The sequence below is a fragment of the Bombyx mandarina genome, chromosome 13 (genome assembly GCF_030267445.1).
Source record: "Bombyx mandarina strain Sakado chromosome 13, ASM3026744v2".
NCBI classification, from domain to species: Eukaryota; Metazoa; Arthropoda; class Insecta; order Lepidoptera; family Bombycidae; genus Bombyx; species Bombyx mandarina.
This window is the reverse complement of record NC_143220.1, coordinates 10,859,176-10,883,189: the sequence shown is the minus strand read 5'-3', so window position 1 is coordinate 10,883,189 and position 24,014 is coordinate 10,859,176. Positions and strand designations below refer to the sequence as shown.

Below are 24,014 nucleotides of genomic sequence, written 5' to 3'. Positions count from 1 at the left end.
CTAATTTTACAGGAGAGTGTTTTAAAGGTTTAATATGTGATCTTTTTAGTAATCATCTTTGCAACGTTTATTTTTTATTTTTTACCAGTTACATTATCTGTCTTTTAAAGTAAGACAAAATATAAGTAAACTAAAAAAAAAAAACTACGTTCTTTTAGAAAAATACTGGTGATACCAAATGATTCCGCATATTTACTCAATTTCGAATATTTTTGAAAATTGTACACTTTTAATGCGAAAAGACGAAATATTTCATACCAACAATATATTCTCAATTTTTATTTATTTATTTAACTCGATGAGAGTTTCACTTTGTTTTGACAGTTTAAAAGAATATCACTCATTCAGAAAATTAAAAACATTAATAGTAAGGAACAAAAATTAAACTACAAAAATGGGTCTTTTAAATTTTCATTTTTATTATGCTGATGCTATGAACGAATTTTTAAACACTCCTTAGGAATACAACAAAAAGTAGCCAATCTTTTTTTCTAAAAGGCATCATCTTATTTTTAACACAGAAACATTAGCGGTGTCTAATAGTATTTCATTTAAGAAACTCGTGAAGGAAATAGAGAACTTTTTGAACACACATTACTTAAATATTTTAATTATGACAGCAATTCGATTCTTAGAACCTGTTTCTTCTACTGAATCTTAGTAAATACAAACATTTGATTCTGTCATAATTGTGGTTGTGAAATAGAATATTACAAAAATATTTCATATATAAACTATGTGTGTGTACTACGAATAAGAGATTTCATTGTTATGTGGTTCCAAGTCACAACCTAAATAACATACAAAGAAAATATCGATAACTTCAAAACTGTGCCCTTAAAACTGAACCTATTCATATTTAACAGTTATCTCAAACTTAACTGTCACCAATATGTTTCCTTCATTAAAAGCTGCTAAAAAATTAACTAACTAAACGTGAGGCCAATTTACATAAATAACATGTTTTAAAAATAAATTACTATTTCGAGTAACGTTAAAATAAAACTAGCAGACAAAGTAATTAGCCTACTTAAAAAAATCTCAAAAAGATAATATTATTTACATATTTTTTAAATACACAAGAAAAACAAAAGAGAACCTATTTTTAAAATTAATAATATGTTAGGGTTTCATAATGTTTTATAAATAGGAACAAAAATATCTATTGATGTCTGTTGATCAAATCTTAATGTTATATGTATATATAATATAACATAATATATATATATATATATACACATTTAACAATTTCATTTCTAGATGTCCTATTTATAAGTTTTATCCTTGATTCCTTTATTTATAGTAATTTACTTTTAATGTATTGCTATGTCAATAAGAGACAGAAAGTAACACAAATTTACATAAATCTGATAATAAATTAAAATAAAAAGCACCTGTTCATTCGAAATATCAGAGATTTGAATATTGAATCATGACCTAGAAATATAAATTACCTACAACTGAATAGCTTGCGTTAAATGTAAAAGAAAAGGTTTACTATTCTAACATTTATAACTATGCTTTGAGTTTTAAAAGAGTTAAATATAGTAATTTTTTTGTGTTAATAAATAATAGTTACGGTATGTATTTATTAATTGTTCAAAAAATATGTAACGCATCGCAATCATTTTATTGACATAAAAGAAAACAAGACAACTGAAATGATAACGGTTAAATAATGGCAGTTAAAAATATATATTAAATATTTGTCATGTTTCAAAACTTTAAAGCCACTTTAATAAATTAAATTTAGAAGATATTAATTGAACAATATAAAGACCTATAAGGGCCTGATTCGAAAAGTTACAACAGAGCGAAATGATACCTCGCATCTGAGCAGGTATACGCTGCAAATGTCAACAACTCACGAAGTCCACGTTATATATTATATACTTCCATAAGTATGGAATATACTTTGATATACTTATAAAGCCCACGCCTAAAATAAATAAAATAAAATAAAAACATATTAATACAAAACAAGCACTGATCGAAAATCACAAAAAGGTATTATATACCAATAAAAATTTTTGTAAATTAAATAGCTATTAAAGTAATATTGAGGTGTGTACTGCGATGATCGTATACCGATATAGGCAGGTAAATGAGGTACGAAGAATTGATAAGCGTCTTATAGACATTCCTTCTAATTGCGGACTTTCATGACCAATATGAATCGTGATAGGATATGAAAGCAAATAACTAACACTAAAACTTGCAATTTCATTGGAAGCTAATATATTTTTCGTAATCGCTAGCAATGATAAATGTGAAATGATTTTTTATAGAAAATTTTTGTGCATTGACGTTATTTTGAATGTTTAATTTGATACAAATCGTTTCGAATAAGCAAGATTTCATAAGTTTATGTAAACTTAGGTAATTATTTTTTGTATCAAATAATAACTGCTCTTTTTTTATTCATCAGATTAAAGTTCAAATAAATTCACTCAATGATCAATTAATTAAATTGTTTTTTTATCCTGCAGTTGTATTATTTAATGTTTTCAATTTAGTTCATCGTAAAAATAAATTCTACCTGGCTTTCGGTAGATAGTTTCTAAATAAAGTAGAAGAATATCAATAATACCTTTACGAGAATAGCTCAATAAAACGTACTTGCTAATCCGACTAAGTAAACCGAACTTATTTGGCATTTCAATACTTGGATTGTTAATTTTATGCTTTTAAAATAACGTAAACAAATAATTATGTTTTTTTTTTGTTTTGTTACAATCATTACAAATGTTATTAAAATCAGTACAGAAACCGTTTAACATAAAACTCTAAGCAAAATTAAAAAAAAATGTTTTGTTAGAATTTTTCAATATTTCATATTTTCGTAAAATACTGGCCTCATATCATTTCACTATTGTACTTAATTATAGTGTTATAGTTAAGTGCAGGTACAATCATATTTAGTATTACCAGACTGTTTCCAGCTAAGGCTTAAATTATTTAAATTAAATCTACGGCTGAGAAATAAGTACTAAAAGAAATTAATAATGTTTACTTTTAATGTAAGAACAGCTAACTTGCTGTAGAAATGAATATGGCTAATACTTTTTTTTTTTTTATATTTTCACTACGATTTTCTAGTTTTTTTTTTGTTTGTTGTTTAAAATAACAATAGTTAAGTCATTTTATGATAATGAAACTGATTTTCATCATTAATGGCAAATACAATTTATGTATTATATTTTTTAGTTTTTTTTTTGTCTTTTGCAATAATTCCTAATTCAAATTGTTTTACTTATTAACTACTAAAACAGCAACACAACATGTCGGATATTATAAAAAAATATATATAAGAAAAAAAAAAATTGAATATTATTTTGAACACATTGTTACTTTTTCTTCTTATGCGATTTCTTAGATTTCGATACTTGTTTGGTTAGAAGAGTTGCAGCACTCGAAGAACCTGATTTTTTCTCATCTTTATCGCTGTCCATCGAGAGAGCCAGCGAACAGTTATCATCATCTGACGACTTCTCCATCGGTTCCGCCTTGTCTGATTTGGGCTCATCGTCAATCTTCACTTCCTGTGTAGTTATTTTATCGTTCTCGACGAAACTGAAACCTTTCTCTTGCGTCGGAGGTACTTTTTCTAAATCAATTAAATTGAATGCACATGTTTCTTTCATGTTTGACAGAATGCTATCGATATTAATCTGACACAAGGGGCTGTCCGCGTCGCCTTCTATGAGACTGTCTCGCATCACTTCGAGCTTGAAGTCGTCTAGCGCAAACTCTAGTGATTCTAGACGAAGCAGGTCGCGGTTCACTGAATGATGTTCATCCACGAAATTAAGTTCAGACGGCTCATCGCACTCGGCAACCATAATATCTGTTCTTTTGCAGAGTTCTATGAGTTTGTCTTGTAATGAAACACTGGTGCTGGCAAAGTTGCTTTCGTCATTGGGTTGTTGGATTTGTGAAATCGGTTTGTTTTCCTTTTCCTCGGATTTCGTGTTCTTCGCAGCAGCTATGGAGCTCCACGATTTTACAGGTCTGTCAAAATTAAAGTCGGACTCTTGATTTTTGAACTCGACTGGTTGGGGAGACTTTTTGCGAGATTTATTTCCTCTGGTTATTTGAATCTCTGGGAATTCTTCTTGTGTTGAATCAATAACGTACACGTCTTTAACTTCTGTTTCGGTAAATTTCTCTGTAGATTTACGACGTTCAGTATATGGCGACAGCGACTTGTTTTTCTTCTGTTTAGAGGTCGCATTTTCTTTACGTGTGGGCACAAATACGTTTTCATCAGTAAGGGAAACTTTGAGATTGTTTTCTAACTTTACCGGTGTTTTTTGTTCCGCTTTAGTTGTGAATTCAGGTATCACCTCTATATCAGATGTATCGTCAAATTGTTTACAGTCTCTACTGAGCGATTGTGTCTCTACTTCTGTATGAACATTTTCTATTTTTTCTTTACTCTGACTTTTCCTTTCGGGCGTCAGGCTTTTAGGTGATCGTGACTTTTTAGATTTAGAACGTTCGCTAACGTATGTAGCAGTCGGTTCTAGATTTTCGAAAGGTGTCGAAATCGACACAAGCTCGGTAGACAGCTGCTGTTTTTCTTCAATAGCGTGTATTTCGACGAAACTGTCATCTTCAGATTTACTTTGCGCTTCGTCCAACTGCTTTTTCTGTTTACTTTTCTTTTTTGATTTTGGTTTTGGTTCGTCTACCTCTACTATTTGATTGACTGTAGCTATGGGCTGATTGTTTTCGGTTAGCAGCATATCCCAAGCTTGGTCTTCATTCTTTACATCATCTTGATAATCTTGTGTAGCATATTTCAAGTCCATTTCTATTGTAGGTGGTGCAACAGCACCTAATGGTGGAAATTCTGTTAACATATAATCTTCATCGGCAGTTTTCGTGTTATCTTTCACTTCATTCTCTGATTTAGAAATGTATGTTTTCTGGGATTTCGATTTGTTACTAATAGTAACCGTAACGGTCTCTTCGACGTCGCCAGGAACTGAATCGTCTTTGACGACTTGTTTGACGTCTTTTTTAGTTTCAACAGATTCGCTCGGCACCTTCTCAGAAACACCTGCAACCTCTTTTGATAGTCTCGGCGATGATTTCTTCGAACGCGCCTTTTCCCTTTTGTCTAATATATTCTTCTCGGCAGGTTTCTCAGAAACAATTTTTTCGGTTTGCTTTACAGTATTATTTTCGGTCTGTCTCCCAGATATAGCATTCTCTTCTTGCCTCTCACCTATACTCTCCTCGGACTGCGCTTCAGATTTCCTTTTCTCATCTTCTCTCTCGGGGACATATAATTGTTCATGTTTTTCATAGACACCGCGCTCAGCTTGTTTCTCAGAAATACGTTTCTCAACTTGTTTTTCCGGAATATTTTTCTCCGCTTGTTTATCAGGCTTCTTCTTCGCATGCTGTACTTTATGAATATTCTTTTCTACTGGTTTCTTCAAATTCACATTTTCAATTTCGTTAAAATCTTCCTGTTCAAATTTTGCACTTCGTTTCGTTTCTACAGAAGGTTCAGTTGGAACCGGTTTTGTTTTTTTTATTTTCTCTACCCGGGTTCCAACGTAGTTTCCTACTTCTACGAATCCTTTATATTCATTCGCGTTACTGCTCTTAAAACTAATGTCACTAGCTTTACTATCGGAGGTGGGAGTCATGTCAGTCAGCGGGCGGTCCGGTGGGAAAACGCCGCAAAGCTCGCGCTCGATCACATTCACACTTTCACGTTGATGAGTCTCTCTCGCTTCTATGTAAGGAGCGAAGGAGTCGTAGAAGAAGTCTGCGGGGAAGCGCTGCAGACCGTCGTCGGCAGAGAGCGTCTGCACGGGGATGGTGGTGGTACGAGGGAGGGGCCGCACGACGAGGTCGTCCCGCAGCGGGTGCGCCAGAGCGGCGGGGGCCACGGGGCGGAACCGAGCCTCGTCGCTGTTGGGCGCCGTGTGCAGGTCGGGGTCGACGACCTCGCGGACCGCGGCGGCTGCAGGCTCGGCCGCGCGCCGCACCACGCACCCCAGCGGGTCCACGGTGAGCTGCACCCCCGCGCCCCGTCCCTCCTCCTCCTCCGTTTCCAGCCGCCGCTCCGACCGTACCCACCCTATACGAAACCGAAGGCAACCGTTATTTTTTTATTCAACAAAATCAAAGGGAAGGGCTCTCTCTCGAAACGAGCGAGTTTCAGAGTGAAGCTCTGCGTGAATTTAGTTTTTAAGCGTTACTTATGTGAAATGTGATACTGGATGGCTTGATGAATGAGGATGCCCGTATAATTCAAACTCTTTATTTTAATGACGTAAAAGATAAAAAGTGCGGGCCGGCCCGTGTCGATGATTTCGGTACTGAAATTGGGCACCCTCATCCTTCTATGGCGATCCACAACAAGAGAAGCCCCGCGAGTTCTTAAAAGCCAGGGGAGGTTATTGATGGATGCCTTTGGCTTCGATATAGGGGCCGGCGGCTGATATCCAGCCAGGCTTGTGGGTGCAATGTAGTCACTTCATTTAACTTCTCTCTTGATAGCTATGTAGCGTCATGTCTTCTGTTTACATTTCTATTGTCATTGTATACTATCAATAGATGAGCCTCTTTAGAAAATACATTCTGCTTTATTCTGATAATTAATTCACAGCAACTACATATTATTATAAACGAATTACTAAAGATGACATTCAACAACTTTTTATCCCATTTACAGTCAATCTTAATAAATATAGTTGTCTCACAATTACTATATTAATATTATGTGAGGTATATCAATATTTCAAATTCGAAATTTCAAAATTTATTTTTAGTACTATTTGAAATAAACCTTATTTTGCGATAATATTTCATTTAGCAAATCAATCCTACACTTTATATCAGCCTGAATCGTACGCCAGATTAGTGCAAATTAGTAAAATGTTGGTATGAAATATTAAAAGTATCAAAACTGTTTAAAAATAGTGCTATAAATAGTACCATTTTTTAATGCGTTGATAGGTGATCACTGATCACACTCATGGTACATCTTGTGTAAAGCGGTTACTGGAGACTTTGAAAATGACAACGTTAATGTCGCCTCACACTTTGAAACATGCGGTCCAAATTCAATAACACTGGGTGTTAGGAGACCGCTTCCGAAAACGAAGACAGACGATAGTACATACTAACGATACTGACACTGATTTTAAAAAACAATAATATTTTTAAAACGTTTTATTAGCATTATTTACGCTCCATCATGTTAGTACAGCTAAATAAAATGATAGTTTCATAAAAAATACATTACTTTACTTTTAAGAAAAACCAGCAATGAAACACAAAATCAAGAACAGCCGATACTCGGGTCAACGAACGCCCGGGAGCAGCGCAGACTCGCGCGATCGTACTAATACTTATTTACAACATTTGTCTAGATAACTATCATAAGTACTATCGTCTGTCTTCGTTTTCGGAAGCGGTTTCCTAACGCTTACTATAGTACAATGACTGTCTCCACCCTTTACACGGTATGTAAGACTGTTTGGCGCTAAAAATAGGCGGCATGGTTGTATCCACCCGTGCGGACTTACAAATACATAATCGTAAATACTAGTTGCCGACAGCACTACCCTGGTTTTTTTTATTGCTTACATAGGTGAACGATCTCACGGCCCGCCCGGTGTGAAGTGATTACCGGAACCCGTAGACATCTACAACGTAAACGCCGCCACTCATCATGAGACAAGAGTTCTAAGGTCTCGGTTGTAGCATTACAACGGCTGCCTTACTCTTCAAACCGAAACGCATTACTGCTTCACGGCAGAAACAAGCAGGGCGGTAGTACCTAACCGTGCGGCCTCACAAGACGTCCTACCACCAGTGTGTCGGTCTTCGTGACGGGTAGAATTATAAAGCTGAGCGTACCGTGGTCCTCCTTCATGGCCTCGGCGAGGTCCTCGCGCAGCTGCACGTCGCACAGCGAGGGCGCGCGCCCGCTCTCCGCCAGCAGCGAGCGCCGACGGAAGCTGTCCGAGGGCGAGTGCTCCAGCGAACCTGCAACATATGACACACACCATGACGATTGCATTTAAAAAAAACATGTATCCAATTCTCAAATTCAGCGTTTCGAATGACATAATTTTCATTGTTCTGTGGCGATAGCCATCGAACATGTTTGACAAATGCCTGAAGCATTTTCAAGATAAGCTTGCATATATACAAGTTTCGAACAACATTCGGACCGACTGTCTACCGAGCAATATCACCTGCTCGGTGGAAGACATCCCCTTCGTCGTATACCTACAGTTCCTAATATTAATTTAAATTCTTTAATATTTCGAAAACCTATTATTCGATTACGGACAATATCACATCTCTACTTCTATGACGTCACCTTTGTTTCACTCTTGAATCGAAATCTAAATAGCTCTTTGTAAGTGGCGGCTTGGCTGGCATTACTGAAGTCTATGGGCGATGGTAACCAATCACCATCAGGTGGGCCGTATGCTCTCGTCTGCCTACAAGGACAATAAAAAAAATTGTGTGGTGTCGTGGGACACCGGATAGGAACGAAGTTCCTTATTATAAAAATATTAATTTTAAGTTCTATTCGAGGTATAAAGAAAATAAAATTGGAGGTTTCGCAACAACCCACGGTCATTCGGTAACGTGCGAACTTGTTGTGGTACACTTCATTCACAATTCTTTGCATAAGAGGTAGTGTATTGCGCAAACGAACCCTCTGAGATCGTAGTCGATGAATCATAAAAAAAATATGTTATTTTTTGTACGTTATTACAAAGTTAAGTCGTACACTGTGTGCATTACTAATAAAAATCTTACGTTACGGACGTTTTTTCCCGGTTAGGGTACCCCTCCGCATCGTCCCATAAGGAACTTCGTTCCAAAAACTGTGCTCACGCCAAAAAATATGTCGGAGCATAATACCACTACTACTACTAATAGTAATGTTTAGTGAGCATTAGTGAGGGGCACATACTTGCAGAGCCGGAGTCGACGAGCACCGGCACGAGGGGCCTGACGCCCGGCATGTTCACCGGCGTCGAGCGAGCCACTCCACTCTCCACCTCCACCGTCTCCGCTTCCGACAACGAGGAGTTTGACCTGACGACAAAATTTTATGAGATACCATTCGCAACGACAAATTTATAAACTTGAAAGAATCTAAATTGCATCGGCATGTATTATAAGAATTCCTATTTTTAACTTTCAATTGAATTCTTTTTAGAGATTTAATTGAGAATTTCAGAATTTTAATCTTTAGACTCAGAATTTTAATCGCGAAAATTTGTTGCCTTTTCAATAATAATATAATTATTTATGGTGTTATTACTGCTTGTGTACGCGCATCGCTTACATCACGCTACTCGACACAGATATCAACTTCTTTTTCCTACCTATTTGCTGGTAGCCTAAGAGGCTATTCCCATTACGCCCGGGCTGGTCAGCTGAGAGAATTTGCTAACACTAGCCCTAGCAAGAGCAGTGATTCGCTGAATCTACCACCGGATCAGAATTGCGACTCGTTAAGAAGATCCAACGAGAAACTCAGTGAGCTTCGATATATAAACTCACCCGGTAAAGTTGTACGTCTTGAAGACGAACTGTGGTCCCATCCACAGCCGGCGGTGGGGCCCCGCGTGGGTCACTATCTCCACCTGGGACAACCAGCGCTCCTCCTCGCTCATACAGGCGTCCGCGCATCTCTGTACACAACATCCCAATATCACCATGATACTTTATTTTTCATCATCCACCCTGGGACAAATTAAATTGGAATAACAGACATCCTGCTCTTCAACTTCAAACCGGAGTTTGAGTTGACGACATGATGTTATTACTTCGTCGTGACGTATTTTATGGCTTCATAAGTACGAACACGACGGACGTCCTACCTATGAGGCTTTTTATTTTTTATTGCTTAGATGGATGGACGAGCTCACAGCCTACCTGGTGTTAAGTAGTTACTGGAGCCCACAGATATCTAAAACGCAAATACGCCACCCACCTTGAGATATAAATTCTAAGGTCTTGAATATGAGTATAGTTACAAGGGCTGCCCCGCCCTTCAAACTGAAACGCATTACTGCTTCACGGCAGAAATAGGCAGGGTGGTGGTACTTACCCGTGCGGACTCACAAGAGGTCCTACCAGCAGTAAAAAGTTAAAAGGCTACGGACGCACATTTAGTGTATTATTAGCTAGATTAGCGAACGGCGTGATGGATCGAACGATCGTCTTGGCCATAAACAACTTCAATACTAAAGTTGCTAACAGCCCAGCAACAATACTACTATTGATTACATTACCTATTTAATATTATGACATACGTTAAATTCTCTAAATTTCCCAAAATTACAAACGCTTGATTCACTATATGCTTTAAACACAATTTTAATTAACGCAAAGTTTGCTAAGATTTTATGGTTCCCAATGACACGTGTCAGTTTGTCAATTATCGTAGATAGATGATCTTTTATTTTAAAGGGATTTTATGACCTGGTATCTAAGACCTTTAAAGTCATGTCTTATTTTAATTTATATTCTTAATTTTATGAAAAATGATGATATGGAGTGAAATGAAATGAAGATGATTAATTTGAGACATTAATCAACTGGGATGAAATTAAGTGAAATGAAATGGGATGAAATATAATCTCAGTAAAATGGTGGTCATTTACTGAGATTTTTTTCAGTGGACTTTTTGGAGGATCCCGAGAAGCTACGTCCAGCGGCTTTGTTTCATTTTCCCACATTTGTGCCCTTTTACAGATATTAAATAGTTAATAAACCACCATTATTACACATTTAAACCTGAAGAAACACCAAATAGACAAAATAAAACAAATCACACAACTCCACTCCTCGCGTTCCCGCCAAAAAGTCCGTTGATAGATGACAGTCTACAAGTGTGTAAATGTGTGAGTGTGCTACTAACCCTGCAGGAGAGCGGCTGCAGCAGCGGGTTGGAGGGCGGGAGGGGAGCCAGCAGGTCGGGGGCCGCGGGGGGCCGCTGCAGCCGCCACTGCGACACCGCCTCCACCTCCAGCTCCACCGCCGACTCGTCGCAGATCTTCTCCTTAGGGATACCTGGACCGAAATCAGATATTAACATTACGAGAGGACCGGACCAATATGTCATATTGCCGCTAATGATTTTTTTTTTTTATTGCTTAGATGGATTGGCGAGCTCACAGCCCAGCTGATGTTAAGTGGTTACTGGAGCCCATAGACATCTACAACGTAAATGCGCCACCCACCTTGAGATATAAGTTCTAAGGTCTCAGTATACTTACAACGACTACCCCACCCTTCGAACCGAAACGCATTACTGCTTCACGGCGGAAATAGGCAGGGTGGTGGTACCTACCCGTGCGGACTCACAAGAGGTCCTACCACCAGTGATTACGTAAATTATAATTTTGCGGGTTTCATTTTTATTACACGATGTTATTCCTTCACCGTGGAAGTCAATCGTGAACATTTGTTGAGTACGTATTTCATTAGAAAAATGGGTACCCGCCTGAGATTCGAACATCAGTGCATCGCTACATATGAATGCACCGGACGTTTTAGCCTTTAGGCCACGACGACTTCAAATCGATTTGACATCAAAATTGATGTCAAATCTCATTTAAAGTTGATTCTCGGAGCCAAACACACGTTTTTTGATAGGCAAAGGGAACAAAAACCATACAGCCAAATATTTCGTTATCAAAGGGCCATTGTGTGAAAAGTGGAACTAAACAGAAGGAAATGAAATTACGACAATGTTTTAGATGAGATGAAATACTATTTAAAAGTAACTGTTGGGGATATTTTGGAAGAACTCTGTAAGCAGCGTTCGGGCTTGATATTTAATTTCACCACGCTTTTGCACTTTCACAGATACTAAACGATTATTAATCCACCACTAGTAAGCGTTTGAACCTAAAAACACTAACAATAACATAATTCAGACAACTGGGCACTTCGCATTACTGTCAACAATGTCGGAGGCCATAAACAATAGGATGTAAACCACATCTGTTTTTTTTTTCAAGCAATTGAGACTTCGATATCTATCAGTTAGTACCGATTGAGCCGTGAATTTATGCACACATCTATAGCAGTAAAAAAATGTACTCACTGGAGTGAGGCTTGGGGTGCAGCAAGAGATGCAACAGCGATCCGTCGGCGGCCACCAGGTACAGGGCGGCCACCGGCGACCCCCGACGTCCGCTGACGCCGGGGCAGGGGGCGCCCCCCGCCACCACGGGGCCGAACCGGGCGCGGGCCAGCAGGGGAGCCCTGACGCTGTCCTCCGACACCGACGATAAACGCTGTCGCCCTAGCACAGGAATGTTCACAAATATATAAATTGCACGAATATTCAACATTGCATCTATTGTACTAAATCAACAGTCTTGTGTGTGTTTATTCATATTCTATAGACTCAAGCGACAATTCTTTGTACAGTTGTTGGTACTCTAAGGAAGCTTATTAGTACCACAAATTGTAGTCGTTGTGGCCTAAAGAATAAGACGTCCGGTGCATTCATATTGAGCGATGCACCGGTGTTTGAATCTCAGGCGGGTACCAATTTTTCTAATGAAATACGTACCCAACAATTGTTCACGATTGACTTCCACAGTGAAGGAATAACATCGTGTAATAAAATCAAACCCGCAAAATTATAATTTGTGTAATTACTGGTGGTAGGACCTCTTGTGAGTCCGCGCGGGTAGGTACCGCCACCCTGCTTCTTTCTGCCGTGAAGCGACAATGCGTTTCGGTTTGAAGGGTGGGGCAGCCGTTGTAACTATACTTGAGAGTTTGGAACTTTATATCTCAAGGTGGGTGGCGTATTTACGTTGAATATATCTATGGGCTCCAGTAACCTATTAACACCAGGGGGGTTGTGAGCTCGTCCACCCATGTAAGAAATAGAAAAAAAATGTACTGGAGGTGAAGTGAAAGAAGTTTAAACAAACGTGACTTGTATACATTTAGCGATAACCACTACAGCGTGCTTAGCGCGAGTCTTTTAACTGCTCAACCGCATAAAAGTTAACTCAAATCTGTATGTAGTTGGAACAGAGCCCCTAGCGGAAAAATAAAGGAAGTTTTTCCAACTCCATACAAATTCAACAACCCGCCCTAAACACACACAGTATTACCGTACAGAAGGCGTTAGTAAGCGAATAATGTTTTCTACCACAATTCGCGTTTAAAAATCGATTAATTTACTTTCAACAAGGTATAAGACCGCGCGAGAGGTCACCAATGCGGTAAGTAACCACTTAACACCAGGTGGGCTGTGGGCTCGTCCACTCATTAAAGCAATAAAAAAATAAAATAAAAAAAAACTGTCAAGAGTGACACGATTGAGAAGAAGAATTTACTTTCGGAAACCGATTGACGTAAATGAATATACTCTTACCCGAGCTGGTCCTGGTGAGGGTGTGAGTGGGCAGGTTGGTGGGGCGGAGCTGCGCGAGCGGCGCGGCGGTGCAGGGCTGCGGGTACGGGGGCACGCGCGGGTTCGGGAACCACGCGCCCGCCGGCACGCTCTCCCCCACCTGCGCGGACATAGGGGCGTCATTGCAGCACCACTCACTAATAGATCTTATGCCGGAACCACACTGCGTTATGCGCGCAAACAACAAACATTCCATCCACAATTCAAATTGATACGCCGATTATGCCAAATAAGGCAAATATTTGTGTTAAGGATAAGACGTCCGGTACATTAGTATCTAGAGATGCAACGATGTTCGAATCCCGCAGGCGGGTGCCAATTTTTCAAATGAAATACGTACGTATCAAATGTTCACGATTGACTTCCACGCTGAAGGAATAACGTCGTGTAATAAAAAGCAAACCCGCAAAATTATAATATAATTTGCGTAATTACTGGCAGTAGAACCTCTTGTGAGACCGTGAGCACGTCCACTCACTTATGTAATCATTTTTTTTAAAGTCTTGAAAGGCGCGCCATTTTGAAAACACAAGATTTGTATTCGTATTGTGCATGAATGTTGGTAGCATTGTAATGGTAGACGTACAGGGCTGCGTCTGGCCGTGGCGGCGGCGTGGATGGGCAGGCCGGCGGAGCGATGGAAGCGCGACAGTCGGTTGACGACGCGCGGCTGCGTGTGGGTGCGCACGCCGCACGCGCCGCCGTACGGGCTCACCGCGAACACGTGCGTGGTGCCGCGCAGCGTCGATATGGCCGTCCACCGCGAGTCCGGCGATATCGCGATGTCCTGTAACATTTTACGATTACTTTTTTCACAATGTCAACTCTGCATTTTCTGGGCTGTTCCACAGATCCCTGGAAAATTACTTTTAAATTGTACAATGAGAACAAAAATTCAAATATTCAAATTCAAGCAACAATCAACATATTTAGAAATTCTATAATTTATTTCTTGTTAAATTTTAATAATTTCGTTTTTCCCCCCTACCTATGCTGATAGCCTTGAGAGGCTATTTCAGCTTCTCCTTGGCGTGTAGGTGAGCTTAAAGGGACTCAAACCGGGAGTGTAGCTAACAATGGCCCTAGCAAGAGCAGCGCTTCGCAGATCTACCACCGAATCGGAAACGCGACCCATTGAGAAGATCCGGCAAGAATCTCAGTGGCCTTTGTCTATGGGTCAATCCCCTCGTCGAGCTCCTCGTCGCAAGCGCCGCGTTCGGCGAGGACGGTGACCGGTGCTTAGGGTACCCAAAAGCACCGTTAATGGATCGGGAGGATCCGTAATGACGTGTTTAGGACGACGTCGACTGTTTGCCATTCGGTATCAGCATTGCATCGGTATTGCAGGATCGGGTATCATAATTTCGATTATTCCAAGCCCGTTTCCTGAGATATCTGAGATAATCTAATATTTATTTTATTTTATATAATTGATAATCCAATACATGTGGTACGCGCACACACCTGGACCTTCGCCGTGGTGTCGCCCCTGTGCAATATGTAGAGGTGGTGCACGGAGGCGAGGCTGGGCCCGCACGGGTGCGGGTTGATCCGGAACACGTGGAAGTCGTGTCCGCGCCGGTCCGCGGTCACCAGCAGCATGCCGCTCGCGTCGAACTTCAGCGCTATTATCGCTTCAGAGTGAGCGACGAAGTGGGCTACTATAGGGTCGCACTGCTCGTCGTTGTCCTGACCTTCCTCTACGTTGAAGCCCTGGCGTTAACAATACATATCTCACGTTACGTTACAACGTCTTTAGAGTCTGGCAACCCTATTATTAATATCAAGTGAGTTTCATTCAAGACTCAAGAGCCAATGTGTTGACCGTATTTCAATATATTATAACAGTTTCGAACTTTAATTCAAATGAAAATAATTTTAGTAAACGTTTGTAGATTATTAATGCACAGAGTATTAAATATGATAAAGTTTTCAAATTGGACCGTACAATTCAGCAAAGTGATAAAATTAATTTTGCCCATGTCTTTATCTATTCATACAGCCTTGATCAATATTAACGGTACTGTCAGAAAATAAGTTCGATCTACCTCGATATCTAAAACGGTGACGACCCCGGGCTGCTGAATGTCAGCATTGGGCGGCGACGGAGACTGCGAGGTGCTGCGTCCGCCGGCCAGACTGTGGGCGACGCTCTCGCCGAGACCGCGCAGACCTTTGCTGAGGGACTTGGCCGCGTGGAGCACGGTCGCTGTGTAACTGCTTACGCCCTCTGCTACAATGACGTCATTATGCTTGTTAATAGACCACGGCCCACGAAGTAGATGTATCATGAACGGCCCCGATTGAGACATGTCGAGGCGAGCAAACTCTTTGACGACCAACAACGACTAATCTACCGGGGGGCTATGTTGGCCGTTTTGACCACTCATGAAGTTTCGTATTAATAGTAGTTACATTTCAGGGAGCAAATTGCTATCCTTTATTGTCAATAGTGACATGCAGTTAGTCATAAAATTTATCGAATGTATTATTTTAGAACACATATTTCACATCACTATTATTATATGTCACAACGGCCATCATAGCGTGCCGCAAGTGTAGACACAGCTAAGGCAGAGACTTAACAAGAATTCGACAAGAAACAAAAGAAAGAAATGGGATGAGGGTGGACGTGACTGGCGGCAGGAGTAATTTTAATTAACTTCCTAAAAGACGGACACGAACCAGACGACAAGAAACGATTTGACCGTTCTCATATGTGCATAAAATAGACGACAAAACAACTAACCGACTGTTCAAGACATGAGGTCGAAGCCTCAATAGAATAGCGTCAAAGCTGCTCCCTCCCTTCAAAACAGGAATAAATGACTGCGCTTCACTACAGAACTAAACAGAATGTGGTGATTTACGACATTCTTCTGGTTCTAGCAAGTTTCTCGGTTTCTCGTGGTCATGTTTAAGACCGTGACCTCAAATTATATTTGAAAAGTTTAATACATGGATATGCATGCTAAGCTAAAACTAACAATACTGTAATGTTTGTTTTTAATAAAGAAATAAAGTTTTGTAAATTATTAATAAGAGATACTCTATGTGCGGACCGTCAAACAAAATTTAAAATTTAAATTTGCCCATTGATCAAAAAATTTGCTCACCCCCCTTACAATGTAATGCATAAAACAATCTTGCAAACAAATTATATTATACAAATAAAATCGTGCTTTTAACGTGTAATCGTGAGCTATTGCAAACCTTTTCAATTTCTGTCGCATGTTTACAATTTAACCTTTTCAGATACATTGGCACATGTGTATTTATTATAGTGTATTATTTGTATATTTAACTCTACGCTAAATGGTCATGTGTGGATATATTTTTTTCTATTAAATATTCACAATTTTTGTATTTTTTTTTAAATTGTATTGTTTTCAATATAAAATGGACAAATCACAATAAAAAATAGTTTAAATTCGTTTTTTTTTATACTTTAAAAATTCGTCACCGAAGAGGTTAATGACGGACGAAAATAGAAAAAAAGAAGAAAGCATTCTTAAGAGATTCCAAAGGAATTTCTCGAATCTGAACGATTTTTTCCACGACCCATTGCAAATATGACCTCGTGCGTGCGTATAAACATCTCCCACGCACTTGTAAATAACATTAAACAAATACTATACATTATTTTATTGCCTTTGTTGGCAGACAAGCACACGGCCCACCTGATGGTAATTAGTCACCGTCGCTAATGAACGTCAACATTGCCTACTAGATTATGCCACTAGAATCTATATATTAATACGTCAAGCAAAAACTTTGTACCGTAAAAATGTTTACGAAAATTGCGCGGACGGAGAAGTATGACATTTCCTACATTTATTGAGAATATAGAGGAGTGTAGAATGCAAATATTTTTTTAAATTATGCATAAAAAATACATAAAATCAATAAAAAAAACATTACACACACTACCATGTATTTGACACACACACGAACGCATACTATTTATTTATTGTCAAACTTTTGTTATTGCTTAAAGTCTGTAGTCAAATTGTGAATAAAATAAATATTGCTTGTCTTTATTAACATTTGTCTAAAGTTTAGTCTTGGCGAAATCTATGACTATAGAAGTAAAAATAGTCTTTGACAATAGAATCATAATAGTGTACAAGCTTATAATTTCAATTAATTATAGTTGAATTTCGAGTACCGTGGGCCCACTAGTACGTATAAATATACTCTTTGTTTATAGTCAATTGTCAAAAAAAATTTATCGTTTAAAGTCTGTGGTCAAATTGAGAATAGATTATTAATGTTTGTCTTTAATATTATTTATCTGTAGTGTAGTTTTGTCGAAATCTGTGATTATAATAAAGAAGTATAATAACTAGTAGTACATTAATCGGTCACGCGTTAAAAGCAAACATCGCACAGCCGTTAGTCATGCACTTGCACGATGCGTGGTCGCAACAAAACAACGATACCGATGTAAGGTCAGCGGCTGTTCACTTCGAACGCAATACAATCTCGCTAACGTCGTATACAAAGACGTTTGTGCGTATTGTTTAATTGCGATTAAATCGCGGAACATCTGTCTTATCGATTAGATTACGCACGTAAGGTGTTCGTTTTAGAAGCCCTTTTTTAACCTTTTAACCCACACGTATTCACTGGAGGGTAGAACGTGACGAGAACTCACACTGATACACCATCTTTGTTACAATACAATTGATACTCACTCGAACTGAAGTTTCAAAATGGGCGGCGACATTCCCGTTGTTATGTCTATGGGCATATGTCTATGAAAATCGTTTATATACTTTGCCTAGTTGGACGCCAAATAATAGTTATTTACTACTACTACTACTCCTGAGAAGCCGACTGAGTTTCTTGCCGGATCTTTTCAGTGGGTTGCGTTTTCGATCCGGTGGTAGACTCTGCGAAGTACTGCTCTCGCTAATCTAGTGTTAACAACGTCCTCAGGTTAGAGCTCCGTGAGCTCATCTACTCGCTGGATTAGCTCACGGGGCTCAAACCTGACGACGTTGCTAACACGAACCCTAGCAAGAGCCGTGCTTTACAGAATCTACCACCGTGTCGGAAACGCGACCCACTGAGAAGATCTGGCGAAAAACTCAGTGGGTTGTGTCTGTGCGTTAATTTACTCGTCGAGTAATGACCGGTAAGGCTACCAGATTAGGCAGAAAAAAAACTTAATACTTTTATAAATTATGTTTAACAAAGAAATAAAGTCATTTGTCTTTTTTATTGCCATTGTATTGACAGACGTTCATACGGCGCATCTGAAAGAGAGTGGTTACCGTCGCACGTGGATATAAGCAACGCCAGAGGCACAGCTAAGCCACTGATTACCGCTAAATTCTCACCTTCGCATCCACCGCTGCTCCTCTTTGACTGATTGAGCTTCTTATCAGCGTAAGCCAGCCAGCGATCTCCAAGCGTTAAAGGGTTTATGGGCGCGCTTCCGCCGAGCGGGCACGGACAAGGGTAGCACGTGGTCACGGACATCCTGTCCTCCAGGGTCCCAGCGTCGAACACGGCGAAACGTTCAGAAAACGATATCACCACTGAACGCTTGTTCGCCAACACGTCCAATATTGGATTCTTGAAGTTTATTCTCTTAACCTGTCAAAGAAGAACGCCTATCTTTTAGGACGCTTAAATAAAAGCGGCTCTAAATAAAATAATAAAATGTTTATTTTATGTAAAAATGTAAAATGCTTGTTGTTAAAAATGGCGGGGATCGTAGCCTCTTAGATTTTTCTGGTCGCGCATGCGTGTGGCGGAACAAATTTCTATACCTTTATGCGCCCTTAACATACATACATAATACTTCCATTATCAAACAGTACAAGCGAAACCGTATGTTAATCAAAATACTAGACTTTGAGTTATATCGGATACTTTATACTTTACGATTATCGTTGGTTTCATTCAATTCCGATTTTTAATCAAATGTGCTCCGACCGACGGTTCATATTGATGTACAGTTTTAACGCGCTTTTATTAGCTTGGTATGTATGCATTTTAGTATTTGTTTGTATGTTACGGAAGCTTTGAACGTAATTTTAAATCCGATTTCAAGACGTTAGATTAACTAGTAAATTTGCACACTCATCAATGATTGATAGCAATGCAATAATTTTATAACTCGTCTCTGATACGCTGAACGGTTAAAAAAAGATCAATTTTATCTGCATGTATTAATATCGATTCGATTTATCGGTACAGTTTATACGTTACGATGCGATCGTAACGATTTTTCGTAGCGTGTTTAGTTCCATTAAATCCGTCTGTGTATAAAAAAAAACGCAAGAGTAAAATGACTAATGGGACAGCTATTATACCATATTAAGAGCAGTGTACTTAGTACGAGTTTTTTAACGTTCTCTCTAGCGTAAAAGTTAACTCAAATTTATATGCAGTTGAAACAGCGCCCCTAGCAGCAAACGTAGGCAAACGGCACACAGGTCAAAAGGCATTAATTTTTAAATTATGGGTATCATGAGAGGGGACTTAAACGAAACCGTTGACTGCGGTAACAGTAGCGATAACAGTAACCGTATTTATAGAATCACCTAAAATCTGAATCGCCCTAACAAAATCTACTAAGTAAGCTTTCATAAGAGTCATATTTCATCAGTTCCGACAACATTTAAACCCTCCTGGCTAAGACCGTGCTCGCCCACCTGTCCTGGTGACACTAGAAATTCTTCCCTATCACCAGTCAACATCAATCCTTGACTTCATAAACAAAAAAGAAAAAAAAAAGTGTGTCGGTCGACTGATTAACAGCACCGCTCTGTAGAAGATCTTCTCTTTATCATTTACTACAAAGTACAATTTTATTTTGATAAATTACGCGAAGTAACATACAGTAATTGGACGCGCCACTGTGACCTGTCTCGATTTCCGAGAATCGTTTCGATGCACCACCATATAAATACTCGTGAAATATTCTATACGTATGTACATAATCATACAAATCATACAAATACAAAAATCATATAAATATAAATACAATCATACAAAAATACAAAAATAAAAAAAATATTTTTATTTTTATTCGCTACGTACATCATTATCTACATAAATTGTTCACGCTTATTAATTACCTACTTGTTTTTTTTTTGTTCTTATTATTTTATCAGTGGCTTGGGTGTTTTTGTTTCGTAATGAATTACGCATATTTAATTTGTCGATTTTTTTTTAAATTCACGTACATTAACAAAAAATATTACTGAAAATTGTATTATTCTTGACATTTCTTGTATTATTGAAAAATGGTGTTGAGAACTTTGTTTTGTTTTGATTAATTTAATGACATACGAAATTTTTTTAAAACACTCATAATATTTCTACATTTTTTGGTTCATTTATGCAGACAATCGGCCACCACCATCACCATGGCATTGACAGTATAAATACACTATTAACAGGCTGCTACAAGTGAATCCACGTGAACTAATTTCGAGTTACGAACTTCACGATTTACGAAATAACTGAAACAGTGGTAGAACCTGATACTGCTAGACAACGAAAACCTTCATGGAAATTTGTATTATTTATCACACACAGCAAACATGTTCAATAAATTACGTTTCTTTAGGCCAATGTACTTTTACAATGTATTCTTGATAATTCTTAATGCACATTTAATGCATCAAATGTACATATTTTTAGTTATTTTATATTTAAGTTATTTTATTGACTCGTCAGACATATTTTTTTGGCTTTTTTAATGTGTATTAGAACTTTTTGTTGCATTATTTTCAATGGCACCTTATCCTAATAAGTAGGTTTACGACATACAATATAGATGAATCATCAAGCAAAGGTTAGGAACAAAACAAAAACGTTACAAAACCAGATCAAAAGCAGTTTGACATTTTAATTCTACAATTACTTTATACTTTAGAAACTTTCAACGCTTCAGATACTTTACGGTCTTTATCAATGATTCTCAAGGATCTCGCAAAACATTAAATTACATACCTGTTCGCCGCCTCTGATGGAGATGAAACTGAGCGCACAAAAACTAGGTCCTGGGCCAGCAGAGTCACACAAGGCGATGAGGGGCCTCTTCGATGCAAAGCAGTCGCCGTGCTGCGGAGTGGGCAGTATACGGAGCACCCTCACTGTGCCTTGTCGCCACGACAGTACCTCCTGAGCGTCACCCGTGGGTGGTATCAACCAAACCTGAACCCCAGAGCCATAGCCCAGGATCAGAAGTAGGGGTGATGTGTCAGAATCACTTTCGCCTTCTGGTGTTGGCTCATTGATGTCCGCAGTTTCGAAACTGATAATTTTAAAAATATACATTTGTAATAAATACAATTCATTTGTCATAAATATTAATAATTATGTGTTTACTTAAAAACTTATTTCATTGCCTCTTATTTCATAATCATCATAATCTATATAATAATATAAAATTTCAAAAACTCACCGAGCCCATTGTATGACATCCTTAGGGTCAATGTTTGAGGAGGAGGAGAGAGTGACGTCATTAATGAAACCAGAGACCGCATCAATAATGCTGCGATCACTGGGTGGTCGCGGAGGTACAACCAAAGGACCCCCTGACCGTATGTGTCGCGGCGACTCCGCTGACATCTTGTACTATACTCTTCTACAAAACAATAACAATTAAAATGATTAAAAAAAAAAACACAAAATATATACTCTAAAAACAAAATTTCAAATATGCGTCAAGAGTTTTTACTCTTTTTCTGTATATTCTATGATTTAAAATGTAGACTATGAAAGTGAATTTTTCTAGGAACCAAAAAGCAAAACTGAAGTTTAGTTAAAACTAAGTCTCTCACAGGTAACTGGCAAGAATAATAACAATAGAATTTACCACTAATATATTTCCACCAATAATATATTTAATTTAGTGCTATATCATTCTTTACTGAATTTATGTATATATCAAACAATGAGGTCTCTCAATAAATACCTAAAAATAGCAGAAAAAAAGAACCAGAAGGTCAATCATTGATCAACCCCAGATGGTAAAAATGACAAAAGTCCATTTTTTCTTAATATAAAGAAAAATATTTTGAGAATATCAATATTGTTTTTTGTTAATCTATTATGGGGAAACTTTTACGAAAATATAAAAAAAAACCCTTAATGGAATCGTAAGACATAACTGAAACTAAATAATTGGCAAATGTACAGATTACATAATTTGGAAACAAAAACAATGGCACAGAACTTTATGAATATTCAATAGTTTTACTTATTTAACAAAAAGTGAGTTTTGTTGACTTTATGTCGAAACAGCTGGGTAGCGTTAATTTAATAGATACCAAATCTAACTAGGTACGAGCAATATAAGTAAAGGGAACCGAGGACAAAGGAAATCGATGCAAGTTCACCACCCTACAAAATGGCCTTAAACTAAACCTTTCGACTTAACTTATAGGAAACAACTACAATCTACGCATTACAAATTAAAACCTACCTTATTTACGAAAACAATACTCATTTTAAATCCATTTTCATGTAAAATGCAATTGCGTCGTTTACTGGCAATCGAAAACAATGACGTCACGACGAATAAAAAACAAACTTTCAGACATTTCTCAGGCGCTCACAAAAATGAGTAAATTATATTACCATACATACACACATTAAATAAATAATTCACAAATAAATTAATTTTATGTACAAAATATACAACAATTTATGAGAACAGATGATTCGAATGTCAATACTACTCAATACTAGACTTTACGCCAATGTCGTGATAATAGGGGTACTAACATAATTGAAGAATCGATTCCTCGTTGAAATCGATACTTTGAGTTCGATCGAGTTAGAATGAATAAATTCAATATTAACATCGGAGATTTTAAGAATCAGATGTGGCTTAAAGGTATAGCAGTTGGTGAGCTCGTAATGAATGATGTGGCTATGTCCATTTAATCGTGTGGGTAAAAATATTTCGAAGTAAATAGATATAAAATGCATCACCACGAATGACTTCTACAATAAAGAGATTCCCTGCTATTTTGAGCTTCGTTACCAATGTAATGAAGACAAAAATATTACACATCATCGAAGTCGTCGTGTCTTACAGGATAAAACATCTGGTACATTCGTATCAAGCGGTGCAAATATGCCGAAATATAAATATGATTTATTCATTGAAATCCGTTCATAACAAATGGTTACGAATGACTTCCAAAATGAAGGAATAACAACGTGTAATAAAAACAAAATTGCAAAAAGTGTAACTCGCTTAATTACTGGTGGTACGGTACCACTTCGATAAAGCGGCACGACACGAGAACCCTCTCATCGTGGCCGCCGGTAACTACATTCCCGATCCTGCGGACAGAATGGAAAGCAGTCGACGTCGCCCAAAACACGTCATCTCGGATCCTCCCGATCCACTAACGGTGCTTCTAGGTACTTCAAGCACCGGTCACTGTTCTCGTCAAACCCGTCGCTTGCGACGAAGGGCTCGACGAATAAATTAACTCTCAGACACAGTCCACCGAGTTTCTCGCCGGATCTTCTCAGTGGGTCGCGATTCCGATCCGGTGGTAGACTCTGCGAAGTACGACTCTTGCTAGGG

The 24,014-nt window shown here is 38.3% G+C and overlaps 1 protein-coding gene across 2 annotated transcripts; it reads right to left on the bottom strand.

The window, feature by feature from the left end:
* Positions 1-395: 395 nt before the first annotated feature.
* Positions 396-22,984, bottom strand: LOC114241741 (breast carcinoma-amplified sequence 3 protein rudhira). Of its 2 annotated transcripts, none has more exons than XM_028172677.2 (14): positions 22,896-22,984; positions 21,873-22,055; positions 21,419-21,722; positions 18,790-19,048; positions 15,493-15,677; positions 14,909-15,157; positions 14,031-14,231; positions 13,406-13,544; positions 12,113-12,313; positions 10,922-11,073; positions 9,559-9,689; positions 8,963-9,087; positions 7,888-8,016; positions 396-6,100 (listed from the first exon to the last, which is right to left on the bottom strand). In XM_028172677.2, exons 2-14 carry the CDS (start codon positions 22,037-22,039, stop codon positions 3,348-3,350), a joined length of 4,995 nt encoding a protein of 1,664 aa, XP_028028478.2. In that variant the 5' UTR covers positions 22,040-22,055; positions 22,896-22,984; the 3' UTR covers positions 396-3,347. The 2 variants fall into 2 exon arrangements, with proteins under 2 accessions (XP_028028478.2, XP_028028479.2); XM_028172678.2 differs by having other exon boundaries at positions 15,493-15,674.
* Positions 22,985-24,014: the final 1,030 nt, after the last annotated feature.